We start from the raw sequence: 16,688 nt of genomic DNA on the forward strand, positions 1-16,688 counted from the left end.
GAGTGATCCAGCTCTCCGTAAACGGGCTCTGGTTCAAGGGTAAAGTCACGTGACTTCTTCTGTAGTCCGTTTAGGACAGTGTTTTTCAACCAAGTGCCCTCTGTTTCATTTGTAGGTGACTATCTAATTTAATTGTTGTTATGAACTTGATATGTGGTGATTCTGTGAGTACTGGATATGGGGCCCCCGTTGTACAATGCCTGCATACCACAAATAATGCAATCATACAATCAATGAGAGCATGTGGTTATACATTCTTTGATGCAACAGTTGCTTTTCTGGACCAGTGAGTGACAATTGGGTAATTTTCTGCGGCACACCTGATCTCTCACGGCACCCCGGCACAGTGGTTGAAAAACACTGGTTTAGGAAATAAAACGAGCAATTTCGATTTTCTTAAAGAAGGCAAAATAGGGCCTGACATTTTCACAATTACTACATTATTACTGTATACACACTGAAATATTTTTGGTGGATAACTTCGCTGATTTGGCTTTACAATATTTTTTTTTAAGAATAGGTCTATGGGACTTCTAAATAGCTTCCGGAACACTGAATGTCTTAGCACTTTACAAATCCCTGAAGATGGATTTGAATATGAAACTCCGATTAGAGATTAGACAGACAACTTTTTTCTACATCCAGCACATCCAATCTAGGACTAAAAAAAATAAGTTGTATAGCCTAGTTGATGCTTTGGTAGGCCTGTTTATTCTGGTTTGTGAGGATGGTATATCTATGTCCCTCTTTCTCTTTCCCTTTCAGGTGTGCGTTTCCTGTTGCTTTGTTTATTGACTGCAACTGCCTCATCCCTAAACTGTACAGTACACCTGCGGTCTGACGGCTCAGCGCTTTACCAGCTTAGTGAACAAGCCCTGCCAGAATGTGATGTGGACTGGATCGTTAATGTAAGAACAGCTCTTGGTTGTGTTCCTATAATTCTGCATGTTGTACACCTGGCTGTAACAACGTGCTGTTTATGCTTCTGTCCCTCTCTGTGTTCAGGGTGCCAATGTGGCCACTGAAGACGATGTGGACCACTCTTTGGTTCTTCAGCGAACAGCAGACTATGTCCTTCTCAAAGCCTATTATTCCAATACGACCTACACAGAGGACTGTTTAGTTAAGGTATGGTGGTGAAAAATACCTTGCATTATTTGAAATAGACTTGATATAGGAATTAGAATCACCAAGGTTCTCTTGTTCAATGTTATTGGATAAACAAGAAGATTCATTGCTGTTCAAAGAAGATTAATTGCTGTTCATAGCTTAGTGAACTGTGAACACTGTAGACCATATGTGGGAAGAAATCTATAACTCAAGAACAAAATTATTAATAATTCCTCCTCCATTTCATCTATTTTGACAGGGTCTCCGCAAAGTCTTCTGCGACGGTGAGTGATGTGTATCTTCTCTCTCACAATCTGTTGTGTTCTGCATGCATAGATGTAGACCCTTACTCCATTTCACTGTGATTATTTGTAAATGAAAATGTTAGTATGTTACATCCTCTTTTTACAGTCACTGTCATTGCTGTTAGCGGTCACCTTCATGGGAAATAACATAAAAAGCTCATATAGGCGGTCATGATACAAACGCAATACGTGTGTTGGTTTTGTGTACCACAGACCCCATCCCCTCAGGTCTGAGTGAGGCCTCACATGATGACCGCAAGTGGACCTGGATAATCATTCCTGCTGTGGTGGCCAGCCTGGTTTTGGTCATCCTCTTGGTCATCATCTGGGGGTGGAAGAAGGGGTAAGGAACTGTCCTGGCCTAACCGTAGGAACGGTCTCGGCTTAACCTTAGGAACTGTTTCGGCCTAACCGTAGGAACGGTTTCGGCTTAACCCTGGTGTCAGCTATTGAAATCCAGTATATTTTTTGTCAAACCCTTCTGAATTACTCACGGTTTGTTCTGGTTCCAGTGCTCATACACATTCCTGACTCTGTAATGAAACAAAAAAACAAAATGGCTTTAACCAGGCCACATACTGTTGCACTATTTCAGCATTTCTCAACGAGCATAGAAGGGAAAGGGGGTGTCATTTGATTGGAAGTTGCCCTCAGACAACAACTTTCTTCTCCATAATTACTGAATATCATTTTATCATTTAAGTGCACATGATTGCATATGCTGTTTCAGAGGACCAGTGGCAGTGTATATATGTAAAGTGATGGCTTTAGTCATAGTTAAATTTCAAAAAAGATAATTTTTTTTGTATTGGTAGTTTGAAGGTTGGTGGGAGTGGCTTAAAGGCATCCTAAATATTTTACCATATAAGTGCTCTAAGCAATGTTTGGTAACATCACTTCTGTTGACGTTCAAACAAAACAGAGCTAGCTCGCTATTCCCTCATCACTCCCGTGCAATTGAAACTCTCCTAAACGCGCATCTTGTCAGTGATTGGCTGGAACAGTTTATGTTAGTTTTTATGGTCCAGGCTGGACCAGGTTGTTTTTTGCCATTTTTGGAGCCTGGGCTGTTCACAGAGATTGTGTGTTTTTAAAGTGTATTCAGGGCACAGGCAGCTAGCGGATGGTGAGGTGATGTTTGCTGTATGTGACAAAAAATGTAAAAAATATTTACAACGGCAAGGTAAAATATAAGTATTCGGCGACTAGTTGGTGCCCTAGAGCCCTTATTAGTCAATGCAGTGGTGTGGTTAGCACCTTAGTATTAACCAACTTGTGACCCAGTCAACACAATTAATGCCAGAAGAATAAAATGAGCACGACTAAACATTGAGGGAAAACTAATATAGGATGGTTCCATTCCATAGATGGTTCAGAAGAGGAGAGGATCCAGGAAAGCCTTCGGAGAAAAAAGAGCTGACCAGCTGTGAGAAGATAGTGTGATGCCGCCTTCCTCCTTCAGTGCCATGGACCTCCTATTTAACTTCTGCTTCTGTCCTCAATAGAATAACAAATAAGCTATTAACATTTAAGCATTTTAACTTTTAAACTACAGAACTACAGCTAAAGCATTAGAATAACATAGTCAAACGCTCAATGTACTATGCACTTACGTGGGCTTACTGTATACTTTGGTGATGTAAGTATGGAAGAACTCTTTATATACCATGACTCTCCAAATAAGCTATTTTCTATTCAATCACATTTATATATGTGATATATTTTTTTTTATTCAATCCGTATAATCAAACTCAATCATTGCACAAATGCTCCTTTGTATAATATGCTGTACACATTGTTTTCTTTAATGTGTTAAATTATAGCTATAGAGCTATTCCTCTTCATTCAGCCAGACATTCAACTAACCAATCCGACATTCACTCATTGAAATGGAAAAAAACGGTCACACAATCAACCATACACCTTAGTTATAATATGACACTTGTAAACAGCATATAGGAGGATATGATGGAGTAACTTGCCAAGGCTGTGTCAGGACTATAAAAACTATAAGTCTCCTTACGCTAATAGAAGGGATGACTATGATGCCAGTACAATGGAATACACAAGGGATTCACAGGCTTTTTATTCACAGGCTTTACTTTGATGGCCTGGACTGTACATGGACTGACATTAATCTTACTAACTGGCATTATTTGAGAGAAACTACTAGTACCTTGTACAAGAAGCCAAAAGTACAGTACATATCAGATTAGGTTGTTTTATGAGGGAAAGTGTGTGTGTGAGCGCGTGTGTGTGTGAGATGTTGCAAATCAGTCCGTTGAAAAATCGCAAGCTTTGTTTTGAGCTGTGGAAGCAGAGACTTAAAGCTGTGCCAGTGAGCACACAGTGAGTTCAACCCTTTAGTGTAAATTAATACAGTTTATAACCAAGATAGCATAGCATGCCAACTTTTGATTCACTGTAGTGAACATGGAGAGTAGTTTGAAAGCAAATACTCAAAATACAGGTACTGAACACCCGTGAACACAAACAGAGCTGAAATGTAATACTGGTTATGACCGAGGTAGCGTACTATGACAGCAATTACTGTACTTCTTTTTGTAGGCGAAGCAGAACAGCTTTGTGTTGAACAGTGGAAGCAGAGACTCAAAGCTGTGGAAGTGAGCACACTAGTCGAGTTGAACTCCGTAGTGGAAATCAAAACCAGTGAGCACACTAATTGAGGGCAACTGTAGATGTAGAATTATTGTGTAAAATGATCGCAAAGTACTGAACAGTTACTTTTTAACATCCCTAATAGCCACTGTGCTAATAAGGCAGTCAATCAGCATTAATACCTGCTTTTGGAATTCTACTCCTGGGAAAGAGTTCTTTCAGCATCTGCACCACATGCCACAGCGTCATGTGCAGTATAAGTGATTGCTTACAGGCCAAGTGTCTCTGGATTGACAGACACAGCCGACTGCTGTGGAAGCAGACTCAGAGCTGTGCCAGTGAGCACACAGAATGAGCAGACCCCTGCCAGGGACATCAGGTAGCCACTGTGCTGTGGGACCAAAGGGAGAATAGGGCAGCTCCAGGCATGGTTAAAAGTGTCTCTCTGGATCTCCCCACCTTTGAAGCTCTTACCTCTTTAAAGCTAGCTCTTACCATGTAGTTCTTTTTTTGTGTTATGATTTGGTTATGTTTTGCCCATTTACCCATAGATTTGAGATTGATTATTTATCGCGATGACAGATATCTTACTAGATCTAGATCACCCCCCTCCCCTCCCCAACGAATTCCCCCCTTTTATTGTAAGGCTGGCTGCCACTGCCAAGGTTACATATGTACCATATGATCTACTTCAGTATTTATTATTAAATAATTTTATAATTATTAGCCTTTATGATCACAAGTATACATGAGCTTCTTAATATTCCACTCTGCTGCCTGCGTCATTCAGGTATCAGATACCAAAGTGCCTTTTTGTGTGGCCATGCACACTCACAGGGCCAACTTGAGATTCTAAATTTGAAGATGGAACTGTGAAGTGCAATTTTAAAAAAAAAAAAGATTATTCCCAAGTGTATTAAACAGCTCAGTCGCAATGATTGAAGATTTGATTATGCTTATAGTGATGGTATTGATTGGGTGGAGGGTCATTTAAATATGAAATATGTGAAATATTTTGTATTATGAAGTTATGAATATGGGGTTATATGTAGAATATATATAACCCCATATTTAGATATATATTTATATATAATATTTATTATTTATATACCTCTTAGAAATGTGCAATATGTTGTCAAAGTAATGCCTGTGACGTCCCTCTTAAACTATGATGATGAGTGCTATTCAGTATTTCCACTTAGTGTCTCCTTTATTTGACCTTCCCAATGTTTGTAGTTTTCTGGCCCTGAAACAATTTGGTCGGGACACATTTGACAGTCAAATGCACAGAATCCAAATAGTTTTTGATTCCTTCAGAAAAGCACTTTTAGACTGTGTTTGGTCTAGAAAGACTGGACAATGTATCATCTACATATTGCACTTGATATTCTATGATAATAAATGCAATAATGAGTATTTATAAGAGAAGTTATGAGCATAAGCATTATACATTCCACATATTTTAATATATTCTCTGAAAATATGAAGAACACAGAAATGCTGTCTGATTTCAGGGTAGAGTTGAAGTTTCTTCCTGTTTACTTACAGTATGGTTGGGTCCTGTATACGTACAGCATGTTTTTTTCTGTTTATTTATCCATGGGTCCTTTATGCATACTGTATGTTCTCCCTGTTTACTTATCATTGGGTTCTTTTAGCATACAGCATGTTCTTTTCTGTTTATGTATGCATACAGTATGTTTTGTATTGGTCAGTTCTTTTCTGTTTATGTATCTATAGGTCCTTTATGCATACACTTTGTTTTCTATTGGTCAGTATTTGTACTGTATTCTCTTTCTCTTGTGTCCTGCCATGGCACTGTTACATTAAACATCTGTATGCACCTCTAACTCTTCTGTCCATTTGTGTGAGTGGGCTGGCGGTGTTTGGGGGATATTGGCCCTCTATTGAAATGTTTATGGTTCTTAGCAGACACTTCTGTAAGTGACTTACAATGAAGGAAGTGTATGTAATATGAGTAGTAATGTAATAAGATGGTCTTGTCTTATGCTGGCACACGGAGAATATGCACAGAAACCCAATGCACATACCAAACAGCAATACTTGGAAACACATGAGGCTAACCATGATGACTCATGATGAGAGTGAAGTGACTAAATTCAACAAGAGGCCATTAGATCTATCCAAACATTAAATAAAATTGTCAAAATAATAGCGTTGGCACTTGTCAATACTCTCAGGTGCATGCTTGACGTAGTACGTCTCACAGATTGCATAGCTGGCTTAACCATCATGTCATGTTGTGTATTTACTATAGCCACATCAAGCATATAAGCAAAGAAGTAGGCCTATGATATTTTTAAGTCTAATTCCTCTCTGTAATTGTGGAAACTGTAGCTTTTGCAATATTTAGATACCACATTGTCCTGAAAAACTTCCTTTCTCTTCTGATAGTTATTAGGTGAAGTGACCTTTAAAGCATCTCCCTACCTGCCCGAACAGGCTTAGACAGACATACCACTCCCCTCCCCCTCAACACACACTCTTGCACATGCAGTATGAAAACTCATATTTGTGGTTGAAAAACCTGTTGAGTGAAGACCATCCTCTCTTAAAACCATACCTGCAGGACTGACAGCCAGACTGCTTGTTAACAGCTTCTTAGTAACATACTGCCTTTTCCCCAGGGACTATGGATTTGAAACTTTGATCTCAGTTACTCTGACTTACTGCACTAGGGTATGTGTATTTACTACATTCTTTTTCATAGTCTCCAAACTCTTTGGGTCTGGACAAAGGGAAAGACAGGGAAGCCTCCGATTTGAATAAGACCATTTTACAGGTAATGGACATCACAGGTAAGATCTCTTCAGGCTGTGAGGACATGGCCACCAAAGCCCTGACCTGCGGCGCTTGCGTTTGTGAAAACCCCGAGGACGTGCTGCTACTGTGTGGTCACCTTGCGTGCAAGTCCTGCCTGATGCAGTCCAGTGCGGGTTCCTACCAGTGCCCTGTCTGCGGAGGAGTGTCCAGCGCGGAGGACATGCGCTGTAGCGTGGCTGTGAGGGGGAGGCATGGTGGTGCGTCACGGCAGAGCCCACAGGCAGCCGGAGGAGAGGGTGGGGTGCACTGCGGACCACATGGTGAGAGTGCCAAGTACTTCTGCCTGGAGGAGAAACGGTTTCTATGTGACACCTGTGAGGACTCAAAGGAACATGGAGGTCACAAACACTGCCTCATTCACGAAGCCGCTCTTGACTTGAAGGTAACTGCCCCTGTTGTCTTAACTGTTCACTGAAAGTACCTCCAGAGTAGTTATGTGGGCTACTAATTCCCAAGTCAGTGTCATACAGTAAATGGTTCCAAATAAAATATAAACTTGCATGGTATTTACTGTATAGATGTCTGTTTCTTAAATCAACAGTTTCGCCCACAGCTGACTTTACATTCTCTACAAAAAATATTAAGAAAGCAGAAGTGTAAAGGAATGTCCCACCTTTTTTAGAGGGTTCTGGAGGTCATTCGGGAAGACCTTGGGTGCAAGCTAGAGACCCTAAAAGACAGTAAAGATGCCTGTGTTCACGCATTAGAGCATATTATGGTAAGAGTACACACTGTTTATAAAACATCCCTCATTGTTTTATTTCGACACCTAATCCTAACTGTGCCAAGTGCATTTCATTTGACATCTCTCATGCCAGCACCAAGCCGAAGAATCGGAGGACAAAATTAAGGAAGAGTTTGCAAAACTCCATCAGTTTCTGTGGGATGAGGAAGCATCCAGGATTGCAGCCCTGAGGGAGGAAGAGGAGCAGAAGAGGCAGGTGATGAAGGACAAGATTGACAAAATGTGCGAAGAAATCTTGTCTCTCTTAAACACAATCAGTGACATAGAAGAGGAGATGGGTGCAGAGGATGCAGTACCCTTACAGGTTAGGATGTATACACACAGAAAAATATACATAGTACACAAATGCAGTACCCTTACAGGTTAGGATGTACACACAGAAAAATATACATAGTACACAAATGCAGTACCCTTACAGGTTAGGATGTATACACACAGAAAAATATACATAGTACACAAATGCAGTACCCTTACAGGTTAGGATGTATACACACAGAAAAATATACATAGTACACAAATGTCACTTTTTATCCTTTTTCTCTCCCCATTTGAACAGGACATAGTTGCGGCAGGAAGGTGAGTGACTGAAAAGTCTACACAGTGTGGCTGTAGTTCAGATGTACTGGTGCACTGACCTCTGGTGACCTTCACAGGGTTCAGTCTCTATGGCAACATCCAGAGGGCATTGGTCCAGGTGAGCTGGTCAACCTGGCAAAGCACCTGGGCAACTTGACGTTCCGAATCTGGGAGAAAATGCAGGACATGGTTCTATACAGTGAGTTGATTAACAAAAATACACTTGGAAGTAATGCACAGAGGTTAATCCCCACAAAATATGTTTTATATTATTACACATTAGTCATTAAAGTAACACAATGTAGGAATTCCCCTTTTCTTCAATTTGCAAGTGTGGGTACCTAATTGGGTACCTTAGCTTAGCGCTAAGATGGTGGAATACCAGATGACGTTCCATGTGTGTTATGCATGTTAGAGACTCCATCATCCCTATAGTCAGTGTAGCATCAGTATGAGTGTGAAGGTGTTATTTTAAGGTAAACAAGCTACACTGTGTTGCTTTAAAACATGCTAGTTATACACACCTGAAAAGGTGGATGGAAAGTAATACTAGCCCCTCCTCATCTCTCCCTGTACAGCTCCTGTGATTCTCGACCCCAACACGGCCGATGCTCGCCTCCACATCACTGCGGATCTGACCAGTGTGAAAATCAGCACTGACGCTGACCACCAGCCACCTGACAACCCCGAGAGGTACGACACGTTCGCCTGCGTCCTGGGTTCCCGGGGCTTTGCGTCGGGGACCCACAGCTGGACGGTGGAGGTGGACGCCAACACCAGCTGGGAGGTCGGGGTCAGCTCGGGCTCCGGCCGGCGGAAAGGGGGGGCCATCTGGCCGGGCGTCTGGAGCGTGGAGTTCTGGGACGAGGAGTACTACGTCCGGTTGCCGGGGCAACAGGAGAAGACGCTCCTCCGAGTGGCCGGGAAGTTGCGGAGGGTCAGAGTGAGGCTGGACTGGGACGGGGGCGAGCTGTCCTTCTCAGACCCCGTGAGTGGCGCACATCTGTTGACCGTCACACACACCTTCACAGAGACGCTCTATCCATTCTTCTACAACGGCTGTGACACTTACCCTCTGAATGTCCTCCCAGTAAGGCTCAGACTTGTAGCAGAAGACTGAATCAGAAATCATAATAATGATGTTAGTATGACAAATGTCTTTGAGGTGATATGGCATCAAGTAAAATATCTATGCTCAGATAAACCATCTGGTATCTGCGTATATTTAGTATATTTGCGTATAATAGTATCTGGCTATATTGAAATATCTGTCACCCCATTGTGTGTGGTGTGTCCAAAGATGTATGTGTGTGTATGTGCACAAACATTTTTGTCTTGTTCACAAATGTTTTCTTTATAAATAGTTTTCTTTATCGTTCCATTTGAACAACTGCACTACTGGTCAAAAGTTTGGGGTCACTTAGAAATTTCCATTCCACTCCATTATAGACAGAATGCCAGCTGAGATCAGTTGCATCGTTTTTCACCATTCATCCAATGTTTTAAAGGCACATTCTGTTTACTAATCTGATATCTTTTTAAAAGGCTAACTGAGTAAACATTGAAGAACCCCTTTGCGATTATGTAAGCACATAATGTAATCTGAAAACTGCTGCCCTGATTAAACAAAAAACAATGCAACTGATCTCAGCTGTCAATTAGCTCAGCTATAATTGAGTGGAATGGAAATTTCTAAGAGACCCCAAACTTTTGACAGGTAGTGTATATCCTGTGTTTGATTAACTTTCTGTTGTTGATTTAACTGAATGCTTCACTGCACTGTGTGTGGGTGTGTGTGGGTGTGTGTGGGTGTGTTTGTGGGTGTGGTTATGCAACCGCTTATCATTTCCCATTCACTTCAAAGTAGAAATCTATAAATGCCAGCTTTGGGGCCTCAACATTCCTTAACATGCACACGTTCAACAATTCAAATAAACATTCAAAGTATATTGTTTGCTTACAACTACTGTATGCTAAGGACTACCTGTGTATCGGACTGACAGACAGTGATAGAAAGTCCCTGGGTTATGGCTTTCATTCAAACATGATGAAGAAAATGTCAGAAAGTAGTAGACCACAGAGAGTGTGTTTGCACTTTTCTTTAGAGGTCTAGAGTGAAAGTAGAGAAGGAAAAAACAAGAACAAAAACACGTCTAAAATACTGAATTTGTTATTTTTTTTAACCACAAACAGTTACACAGCTGCACATTAACCTTTGGATAAAGTGTCTGCTCAATAAATAAATTAGTAGCTTTGTGTTGTACTGTCAAAGTATTGAGTATGCTGTGAGGACATTAGGGCAAACAATTCTGAGAGTGATCAAACATGAGTGTGTGGCTCTACCATTAGGGCAAACACTTCTGAGAGTGATCAAACATGAGTGTGTGGCTCTACCATTAGGGCAAACACTTCTGAGAGTGATCAAACATGAGTGTGTGGCTCTACCTCAATCTGAAAATTCCCCCATGAGAGTGAGTCATCTCAGGTGCATTCCATAGTGGAATCACATGATGTTCTTTTGTCACAGCTGGTCTGCCATTTTGTCACTTTTGAGTGATTTGAATGAGACCTCCATTTTGTGAATGTTTTAAGCCTTTGTGTTACCACAAGTTCCCACTTAGCAGTTGTCTTGCAATGGTCACCGACCTCTGAAATATATCACTGCATTACATATCTGTATCACTATGTCAGCATTGTGCATTAGGTTATTTTGGAGGCATTTGGGCCATAAAACTTGTGGGCCATAAGACCCCTGCCCTAAAAAGTGGTGAAGAGGACTGCGTCAAAGGTGGCTTGTGGCCAGGAAATGACAAACAAACTGGGCCACAGCTTCCTGTTGGCAGTGCAGTTGGAGTGTGAGAACCATTCTGATTCATCATACTCATAGATAAAGAGGACTTGGCAACAAAAGGGACTTTGTGAGTGTGTGTTTGTGTGTGTTTGTATTTGGGAGGAATTTTGTACACGTCAACAGTGGACCATATAAAGTCAGAGTCTCGCAGACTTTGACCTTCTCTCACGGAGTCTCAGAAAGAGATATACCCCAGAAGAGGAAGCGCCACTTTAGTGAGGAGAATGGCCTGCAAAACATCCCTACCAGAGGAGGACCTCACGTGCCCGGTGTGTCGGGACATTTTCAGAGATCCCGTGGTGCTGTCGTGTAGCCACAGCATCTGTAAAACCTGCCTGAGGCAGTTCTGGAACACCAAGGTGTCCCGGGAGTGCCCGCTTTGCCGGAAGAGGTCCCTGGACGCCGAGCCTCCCTGCAACCTGGCCCTGAGGAACCTGTGTGAGGCTGTCCTGAGCCAGAGGGAGAAGGCGTCGGAGAGTGACCAGTGCCGGACGTGGCCTGTAAGGTCTGGAGTCCTCTGCCCTGCCCACGGCGAGCAGTTCAAGCTCTTCTGCCTGGAGGACAAACAGCCTCTGTGTGTGGTGTGCCGCGACTCAAGGCAGCACAAATGTCACGAATGCCAACCTCTGGATGAAGCCACGCTGGGTCTGAAGGTAAGGAGCAAACATATGTCATGTCAACAGATGCAGGAATTGTTGTTCAGAATTGATCAATGGAACAAATGAGTTGAAAATACACTTTTCAATGACTTGGACAGAATTTTACTAATTTCCTTCAGGACAAATAAAGTAACTTAACTTTAACTTATTTAACTTAACTTATTTTATCATGAAAGTTAGCAGTTACATGTTAGAGAGTCTCATAAGCAGCTATAAGTCAACACCAGTTGTGCCTAACATGCCTATTTGTGTACTGGTTGCATATGAGATATCAGACCCCATACCATCACATCCACAAACTGTCTTAAGAATCATTTTGTTCATGGTTTTCTCATGTCATGGCTTAAAAATGTGTTGACTACGTCTTCAAATACCTGCTAATTGTGCTAATTAATTTTAGGAAAAACTGAGGAATAAACTCCCAGCCTTGCAAGAGAAGCTGAAGGCCTTCAAAGAAATAAAACAAACCTACGATGAAACGGCAGACCACATCAAGGTGAATAGACATTCATTCAATTGTATAGTTGTGTGAAATGTGAAATGAGTACATTTTGTAGTTGTTTGATGAGTACAAATGTATGAATACATTATTAATATATAATAATATATTATCTATGAATATTATTAATATATGAAACTAATGATTAAGTTTACCATGCCAGTGTCAGGCCCAAAGCACACAGAAGCTGATTAAAAAAGAGTTTGAAAAGATGCACCAGTTTCTACGAGAGGAGGAAGCTGCCAGGCTTGAGGCACTACAGAACGAGCTGGAGCAGAAGACCTCTTTAATGAAGAGTACATTTGACAAGATGGCCAGGGACATTCTATTCCTCTCTGACACAATCAGGACCATAGAAGAGGAGATTAGAGCCGAGGACATCTCATTCTTACAGGTGAGACAGCAGTCTCCATTCGCCTTTTTCAGGTGGTGGTCATTGTGTAAACCAAAATGAGGCTACAGGTTACACTGACTATAATATATATATAGTCACTATATCAGTTTTTCTCGATCGTTTTGATGCTTATGTCAACTCTGACATCACATTCTCAAAACAGTTAACACCCGTGTCTGAACAAAAGCACACTGGCTGCTACTCTCTCAAAACACTTAAAACATGCAGCAAAAGCAAATCTTGCCATCAAACAACACATCCTGACGTCAAATCACTGTGTGATTTCAATCAATCATTACAACTGGACAACAAAATGCAAAATATAGTTCTCAAAATGAGCATTTTTGCTAAAGTCTAAATTAATAAAAAATAATTGTATTCATTCCTCCCATGATGTAACTGTCATTGACATGTAAGACTTACAGAAAGCACTTAGACAAGACAAATTTCACTGAACTACAACTTGCATTTTTCATCAAAATAGACCTACAGTAAACACCTTTTGTACTGTTTTCTTCACCAAATAGGCAATACCGTACTTTAGATCTATACTTGCAAATAGCAACAAAGAACAGACATGGCATCTAATATGCATAATAAATGATTGCTGATTGAAGAATTGTGCAAAGGAGTTTCACACAGGTGATTCAGAGATTCAGACTTATGCAAGGAATCTATACCACCTATGAAAAGATGTTTTCCTTTTGTTTAGCACGGGAAAACCAATAGAGTTTGGGGTTTTTGAATGACATCTGTGTTAAATGTTTTGCAAAAGGGTTGAAAAATGTGTGAACACATTCGCAAGAGATTTAAATCTTTAAATCCCGTAAGGGAATTTTGGTCACTGCATTTATCCCAATCTGTGAATTAGTGAAACACACACAGCACACAGTGTACACACAGTGAGGTGAAGCACACACTAATCCCGGCGCAGTGAGCTGCCTGCATCAACATGTAAGGGGAGCAGTGAGGGGTTAGGTGCCTTGCTCAAGGGCACTTCAGCCGTGCCTACTGGTCGGGGTTCGAACCGGCAACCCTCTGGTTACAGGTCCGAAGTGCTAACCAGTAGGCCACGGCTAACCCCCAAAACTGCTGTGCAAAGAAAGTGTTTATGAAGACCAAGTGGATCCCAGTTTCCTTAAGCAGGTCAAAGCAATCGAGAAAAACGAATGCATTTTTGCCACCTACTGGCGAATGCTGGGAACAATCCTATAGTTTGAGTATCCTGACCTGTAGCCTCGTTTTAGTTTCCAAAAAATGCCTGAATAAGTCAAATTACTGGGTCTGTTTACATTTGTTTTAAGAATGCGTCTGGGATGATCTGCTTACAGGTGGTCTGCTTAAACACATCGCGGTTTTAACATGCATCCATCGCACTAGGATGCATTAGTGTTTACACTACAAAAGATATGTGGTCAAATGAGTCAGACCACCTCAGCAAGTGACTGGATCGGATCACAATGCTTCTTGGTCATTGTCTACACTTGAATTTAGACCAGACTACTTGTGATCGGATCACCCAAATATTTTAAAAACATCTCAAAGGGGTCAGTGACCCCCTGCTTACAACTAATAAAGACACTCACATATTTTCGCTTTGGACAAAGGGGTCTGCCAAATCCCATAACCATAACCATAACATATGTGAAATCCAACTTCCTCTTGTTTTGACAGAACGTCAAGGGCACAATGGAGAGGTAAGTCATGTTCATATCTCTTTAACCTTACTGATGGAGTGTCTGAATCACAGACCCACAGCACTGACAGCTGAATCACAGACCCACAGCACTGACAGCTGAAACACAGACCCACAGCACTGACTGCTGAACACCACAGCACTGACAGCTGAATCACAGACCCACAGCACTGACAGCTGAATGTGCTTCCAGAGCGCAGTGCACGCTACAGGACCCAGAGAGAGCGTCTGGAGCACTGCTCAATGTGGCCCAGCACCTGGGCAACCTCAAGTTTGACGTCTGGAAGAAGATGCAGAACTTGGTTCAGTACAGTGAGTTAACAAGTGTATTCTGTGCTGTGCTATATATGAGTGTTTTTAAATAAATAAATCTGACCTTTTTGTGCTTATAACACAGTATTCAAGGATCTTTAGAGGATCAGTTAAACCTGCAATTAAGTACTCTCCATCCCGATTCAGCAGACTGTCCCTTAATGTCCTCTTTGGCCACCTTTAGCTCCTGTGATCCTTGACCCCAACACTGCAGATGCTCGTCTCACCCTGTCTGACGACCTGACCAGTGTCACCTACAGCGACAAGAGACAGCAGCTGCCTGACAACCCGGAGAGATTCAACTGGTACCTCTGTGTGCTGGGCTCTGAGGGATTCCTCTCTGGGGCCCACAGCTGGGACGTGGATGTGGGAGACAGCACGCTTTGGATGCTGGGCGTCACCACGGAGTCCAACCAGAGGAAAGGGCTGATATTCTTCAACAGCGGCGTCTGGTGCGTGCTGCACATGGACGGGAGGTACAAGTCGCGATCCTCCGGCCAGACTGGATCGCCTCTCCCGGTGAACGGCAAACTGCAGAGGGTCCGAGTGCAGCTGAACTTGGCCAAGGGAACGGTGTCATTCTCGGACTCTGTTCACGACACCCACCTGCACACATTCAGACACACCTTCTCCGAGAGGGTGTTTCCGTTCTTTTTTAATTGGTGCGCACAATCTCCCCTGAGGATTTTACCACAAAGATCTTCCATAACAATGGGATAACCCAATGTGGGCCGTGCTGGTTCTTTTTCAAAAGTACCGGTATGTTCCAGAGGGGTTTTTTGACACTGTAGAAGACAGCAGAAGAAAAAAGTATGACACGTTTCATCATTCACTGATTTGCAAATCTTTGCATCTTCTGACTATTGACATCCTCCAACACATCATTAACCTCTATTCACTATTCCCTTCAAATGAGAGTGCTGTAGACCTACACCTTCAAATGAGAGTGCTGTAGACCTACACCTTCTGGGACCCTTGCCAATTATGACTGTTTTAAAGGTAGTTCTGTTAAATTGATAATTCAATTTTCGGTAATGCAATAGATTTATTTCAAATATGTAAGTACATGGCACATCTTTATCTATTTTCCTCTACTTTACAGAATTCACTGTTTACCGTGGTATCTGTAAAACCCAGGGATCTTGAAAACAGTAGGCCTATAGGAATGACATGCTCTTCACGTTCATAACATGGAACTTGATGCCTGAAGAATCTCTTTTGTGAAACCTGAAACACTGCACATTAAAGGATATATTGGTAAACCCCTGGATTATCTTTGAATTATGCATAGAATGAGCTGAAATTGAGATACTGGCATGGGCGCCGCCAGACCCCTTAGAGGGCACATGCCCCAGTGTTGAACTGCTGTGTGCCCCCAGTAAATAAGTTTAGTTTTTTTTTTTAATTCACTGTTTTTATTGTCAAACAAAGCAATACTGTTTTATGCTCAACGTCACAATAATATCAATTTCAATACCCCCCCCCCCCCACCCACCACCACCACCACCACACAACCCTCTTCCCATACCACAGATATAGATCTCATCTCACATTGGGCTATGGACTGAATAAACAAATCATCAAAGCATGTAATGTGTCTTATCTCAAATGGCTTGCAAGTCCTGTAATGTTGACATTTTAGTTTTATGACTACTTGCAGTCGAAAGTTCCATCATAATAACATTCTGAAAGTATAACAGATTTTTTTTTTTTTTAGCAGGAAGTGTATGTGGTGCAATCCAAGTTTAGGTTTTTAACTAGCTCCTGTTGCATATTTGGCAGCAAATTATTATTATTATTATTATTATTATTATTATTATTATTATTATTATTACTAGATTGGACTGTGCCCGGTAATGTTTTGGGTCGACTAGTGACGCAGCCCCTCTGGGATAGGCCTGCTGCCAATCTTCTGCAGCATATACTCCCATCTGCTGGCGAATGTTTAACAGTGCATCTTCTGGACCTGTAGGTCTGACTAATATGATGGGTGTCAATGTCAGTGAAAGTTGTAACAACAGCAACAAACTTGCAAAGTTCACATATTGTACATTTTATTCTGTTACATTCTCCTCCTC

At 41.7% G+C, this 16,688-nt stretch overlaps 2 protein-coding genes across 3 annotated transcripts; both read left to right on the forward strand.

Moving 5' to 3' along the window:
- The first annotated feature begins 7,803 nt into the window (after window positions 1-7,803).
- On the forward strand, window positions 7,804-9,598 carry LOC125305978 (zinc-binding protein A33-like). The gene is made up of 4 exons (XM_048261088.1): window positions 7,804-7,927; window positions 8,180-8,199; window positions 8,277-8,398; window positions 8,778-9,598. The coding sequence occupies exons 1-4, from the start codon at window positions 7,823-7,825 to the stop codon at window positions 9,317-9,319; spliced, it is 789 nt and encodes a 262-aa protein (XP_048117045.1). The 5' UTR covers window positions 7,804-7,822; the 3' UTR covers window positions 9,320-9,598.
- A 1,435-nt stretch (window positions 9,599-11,033) lies between these two features.
- LOC125305909 (E3 ubiquitin-protein ligase TRIM35-like) lies at window positions 11,034-16,084 on the forward strand. 2 transcript variants are annotated; one of them, XR_007195472.1, is made up of 7 exons: window positions 11,034-11,703; window positions 12,110-12,205; window positions 12,372-12,602; window positions 14,277-14,299; window positions 14,492-14,610; window positions 14,795-15,609; window positions 15,713-16,084. XR_007195472.1 is itself a non-coding variant. In XM_048260970.1 (6 exons), the coding sequence occupies exons 1-6, from the start codon at window positions 11,275-11,277 to the stop codon at window positions 15,328-15,330; spliced, it is 1,434 nt and encodes a 477-aa protein (XP_048116927.1). In that variant the 5' UTR covers window positions 11,034-11,274; the 3' UTR covers window positions 15,331-16,084. The 2 variants fall into 2 exon arrangements, 1 of the variants encoding a protein (XP_048116927.1); XM_048260970.1 differs by having other exon boundaries at window positions 14,795-16,084.
- Window positions 16,085-16,688: the final 604 nt, after the last annotated feature.

Source organism: Alosa alosa, chromosome 13 (genome assembly GCF_017589495.1).
Source record: "Alosa alosa isolate M-15738 ecotype Scorff River chromosome 13, AALO_Geno_1.1, whole genome shotgun sequence".
In the NCBI taxonomy this organism is placed as follows: Eukaryota; Metazoa; Chordata; class Actinopteri; order Clupeiformes; family Clupeidae; genus Alosa; species Alosa alosa.

Excerpts from the sequence above, each read along its gene's own strand:
- LOC125305978 (XM_048261088.1), top strand. The coding sequence starts at position 7,823 with ATGAAGGACAAGATTGACAAAATGTGCGAAGAAATCTTGTCTCTCTTA. Across the intron at positions 7,928-8,179 it reads AGGATGCAGTACCCTTACAG|GACATAGTTGCGGCAGGAAG; the intron begins GTTAGGATGTAT and ends CCATTTGAACAG. Across the intron at positions 8,200-8,276 it reads GACATAGTTGCGGCAGGAAG|GGTTCAGTCTCTATGGCAAC; the intron begins GTGAGTGACTGA and ends TGACCTTCACAG.
- LOC125305909 (XM_048260970.1), top strand. The coding sequence starts at position 11,275 with ATGGCCTGCAAAACATCCCTACCAGAGGAGGACCTCACGTGCCCGGTG. Across the intron at positions 11,704-12,109 it reads AAGCCACGCTGGGTCTGAAG|GAAAAACTGAGGAATAAACT; the intron begins GTAAGGAGCAAA and ends AATTAATTTTAG. Across the intron at positions 12,206-12,371 it reads AAACGGCAGACCACATCAAG|TGTCAGGCCCAAAGCACACA; the intron begins GTGAATAGACAT and ends TTACCATGCCAG.